Source organism: Solanum stenotomum, chromosome 12, assembly GCF_019186545.1.
Source record: "Solanum stenotomum isolate F172 chromosome 12, ASM1918654v1, whole genome shotgun sequence".
NCBI lineage: Eukaryota > Viridiplantae > Streptophyta > Magnoliopsida > Solanales > Solanaceae > Solanum > Solanum stenotomum.
The window spans coordinates 17,983,312-17,986,722 of NC_064293.1; the positions used below are offsets into that span (position 1 = coordinate 17,983,312).

The window sequence follows — 3,411 nt, forward strand, 5'->3', positions numbered from 1 at the left end:
AAGAAGAAATTGAGACCTGATGGTACAATTAATAAATAAAAGGCTAGAAATGGTCTAAATTTCAAATGATTGGTTGACGAATATAGAAAAGACTTAGAATAGCAATTCATGTTATGTAGGAAACAAGTACTGGTCTATCTATCAAGTTGGTAATTTCAAAAATCATCAATACTTCCAACCAAAAAAAATTGAATTAGTTAATTGTACTTGCAAAGTAAAAGGATGTTACACTTTTAGTCACTAAGAGGTAGTTTGATCGGAGATATTAGAGAAAATAATATTTGTGTTAGCTTTGATACTATATAATTTATTGTTTGGTATACCTATATAATTAATTATACAGAGTGATACATTATATTCAGTATTATTATATATTCAGCATGACATTAACAATATATACTAGTACTATTCCTATATATTCTAGTACAGTATACTCCATTTGGATTACATTTTTTAGAAATTTATACGACATATAATATATATATATATATATATATATATGTGTGTGTGTGTGTGTGTGTGTGTGTGTGTTAATATTTGATGCAACAAACCAGACAAGCGATAAATGAAATGTCAGCATGAACATTACTAATCATATTCAGTAGTATTCTTATATGGCATTTCAATCCCTAAAAGATGATAATTACATATAAGTATATAACCATTTATAAAAGGCAAGACTTCGTTACACTACGACAAAGCGATATTTAGTGGAAATCGATTTTTCTCTTAGTATTGCCAAAAAAAAAATTGCGATAATTGAGTTAATGTCATTACATTCAAAGATGCTACAGTTTTTCACGATATTTATATAGAATGTTGACAGTAAATAGCAAAAATTATTATTACTATTAAATATATTATAACAATTAGAATCTTATTTTAATCAATCAAATCTTAGCCATTAATTCTTGTCCAAGCAAGAACTTGGGGAAAATGAAGAAAAGATAAATGGAGAGGAGTCGGATCCATTATAAGGCATATTGTCATTTGTCCATATTTATAAGTTAAATTTTTAAAAAATTGAAACAACTGCCAGTGGCCATAAATGAAAATGATGCATCCAGAAAAATACGTCTGGACCTTCTGTAGTAAGGAATGGTCTCTTCCAAGTCCAATAAAAAAGACTGCAAAGTCCATCCACTACTACTGTAACATGAGGCTAAACTGCACTCTCAATACATAGAAAAATTAACCAACAATGCATTATCTATCACACATTCATATCCTGGATGAGATAAGATTCACCATCTTCCGACACGTGGCACTTCTATTCTTGTCTACTAAAAATATATATATAAAAAAAAAAAAAGACACTTAGCTCCAATTTCTTATCTTTCATGTGGCCATTAAACTTCGTAATATCAACAGCCACATAATCTAATGGTCACCCTTCATCTAAGATGAGGCTTCTTTTGTTTCTATCCGTTAGATAAGAAAAATGTCTACTACCTTATCATTATATAAAGGGAGTAAGCCACAGTGTAATAAGCATCTTAAAAAAAAAACAAGTTTCTTTGAAGTAAAAAAAAAAAAAAAGGTTTTATAGCTAAGTAGTAACGTAATGGCTTCCTCAATTGTCTCCTCAGCAGCCGTTGCTACCCGTAGCAATGTTGCTCAAGCTAGCATGGTCGCACCCTTCACCGGACTCAAATCCGCCGCGTCTTTCCCCGTTACCAAGAAGAACAACAACGTTGACATTACTTCCCTTGCTAGCAACGGTGGACGTGTTAGATGCATGCAGGTTCAAATAATAATAATTATCAGTATATATAATTTAAATTAATTAGTTGTCGTTTATTTATAAATAAATGTGGAATATATATATGTTAATGTAGGTGTGGCCACCAATTAACATGAAGAAATACGAGACATTGTCATACCTTCCTGACTTGTCCGATGAGCAATTGCTTAAGGAAATTGAGTACCTTTTGAAAAATGGATGGGTTCCTTGCTTGGAATTCGAGACTGAGGTCAATATCTATCTCCTACTTACTTTTACATGTGTAATTTAATTAATTTGTTGAAGGAGAAAATATTAAATGTATGTTATATTATGTACAGCACGGATTTGTGTACCGTGAGAACCACAAGTCACCAGGATACTACGATGGTAGATACTGGACCATGTGGAAGTTGCCTATGTTTGGGTGCACTGACGCAACCCAGGTGTTGGCTGAGGTTCAAGAGGCCAAGAAGGCGTACCCACAGGCCTGGGTCCGTATTATCGGATTCGACAACGTTCGTCAAGTGCAGTGCATCAGTTTCATTGCCTACAAGCCAGAAGGATTCTAAATTTCATCAAACCTATAATTAATTACTCCTATGTTTGTTTGATTTGTACCTAGTCTTTTTTTAAAAAAAATTACCCCTACTGTTTTTTTTGCGTTTTGTACCGGTGTATTTTCCTCGATTCCGACCAAGTTATGAGATATTAATAATGATGAATCGGTGCTTATATGCTTTTTTAATTATATGTTTTTTTGTGGTGTGTATGAGTTTTATTATCCAAACTAAAAATTTCTCTTTTAATATGAAAACGACACATTAACTACTCCTTTTATCCTAACAACTTTAGCACAACGATTAAATAACCACCGCATGTGACATTAATTATCTTGATATATTAACTTTTTGACCAAATATACAAATTTCGCGTCTAGTCAAAATTAGATAAATAAATTGACGTGAATGAAATACTTAACTAGCTATACTAGTGAATTGGAATAATATATGTAGTAGAAGAAATTGTCAAAGGCTGAAGACGGAAAAGAAATAAAATAGTAAATGTTGCAATGAATGCCAAAATGAAGACTACTCAGCGCCAATTAGGAGGTACAAGAGATAAGTGAGAAATAATTGGTCTAATAAAAAGATTATTCATCATCGCCTTGATATTTGTTTTCCTAAGAGAAAGGTATGTCACCTCATTTTAGTTAATCAACTATCAGAATCGAATGAAATATTTTTCCCCATCTAAAATGAGAAAAATTGCATCACATTGAAACATCGATTCAATAATTAGTAAGAATGAAAAAGACTTCATTTTCTGCCTGGAAAAATGACGTATTAAGTAAGATTATTTATTATTTCACAAATTAGTGAATTCAAATCTTACACTTCTGATTCATCAATGTAAAAAATCCTATAATTTGTATTATTTATGTGAGGCACAAAATAAATATCTTCGTAAGAGTAACCAACCTTCTAGGCTTATCATGATCAGTTGGGCCCTGGATGTTTACACTTGTGGCCACTGGCCGCTCAACAAAGGACCGGCCAATTATTTTATTTTGTTGTTATCCTTTTGTCTTTTTTATTAGTTTTTTTTTTTTTTGTAAGAGTTTGAAGTTTTATGTATAGAATAGTTTAAGATATTTATCTATATAGTTAGTTCACTTATAAGGTTAT

The 3,411-nt window shown here is 31.5% G+C and overlaps 1 protein-coding gene across 1 annotated transcript; it reads left to right on the plus strand.

Annotated features, from left to right (window-relative positions):
* Window positions 1-1,492: 1,492 nt before the first annotated feature.
* On the plus strand, window positions 1,493-2,450 carry LOC125848338 (ribulose bisphosphate carboxylase small subunit, chloroplastic 6). The gene is made up of 3 exons (XM_049528188.1): window positions 1,493-1,744; window positions 1,839-1,973; window positions 2,065-2,450. Exons 1-3 carry the CDS (start codon window positions 1,565-1,567, stop codon window positions 2,293-2,295), a joined length of 546 nt encoding a protein of 181 aa, XP_049384145.1. The 5' UTR covers window positions 1,493-1,564; the 3' UTR covers window positions 2,296-2,450.
* Window positions 2,451-3,411: the final 961 nt, after the last annotated feature.

Coding starts and splice junctions, on each gene's coding strand:
- LOC125848338 (XM_049528188.1), top strand. CDS start 1,565: ATGGCTTCCTCAATTGTCTCCTCAGCAGCCGTTGCTACCCGTAGCAAT. Junction 1,745..1,838: donor GACGTGTTAGATGCATGCAG/GTTCAAATAATA, acceptor ATGTTAATGTAG/GTGTGGCCACCAATTAACAT. Junction 1,974..2,064: donor GCTTGGAATTCGAGACTGAG/GTCAATATCTAT, acceptor TATTATGTACAG/CACGGATTTGTGTACCGTGA.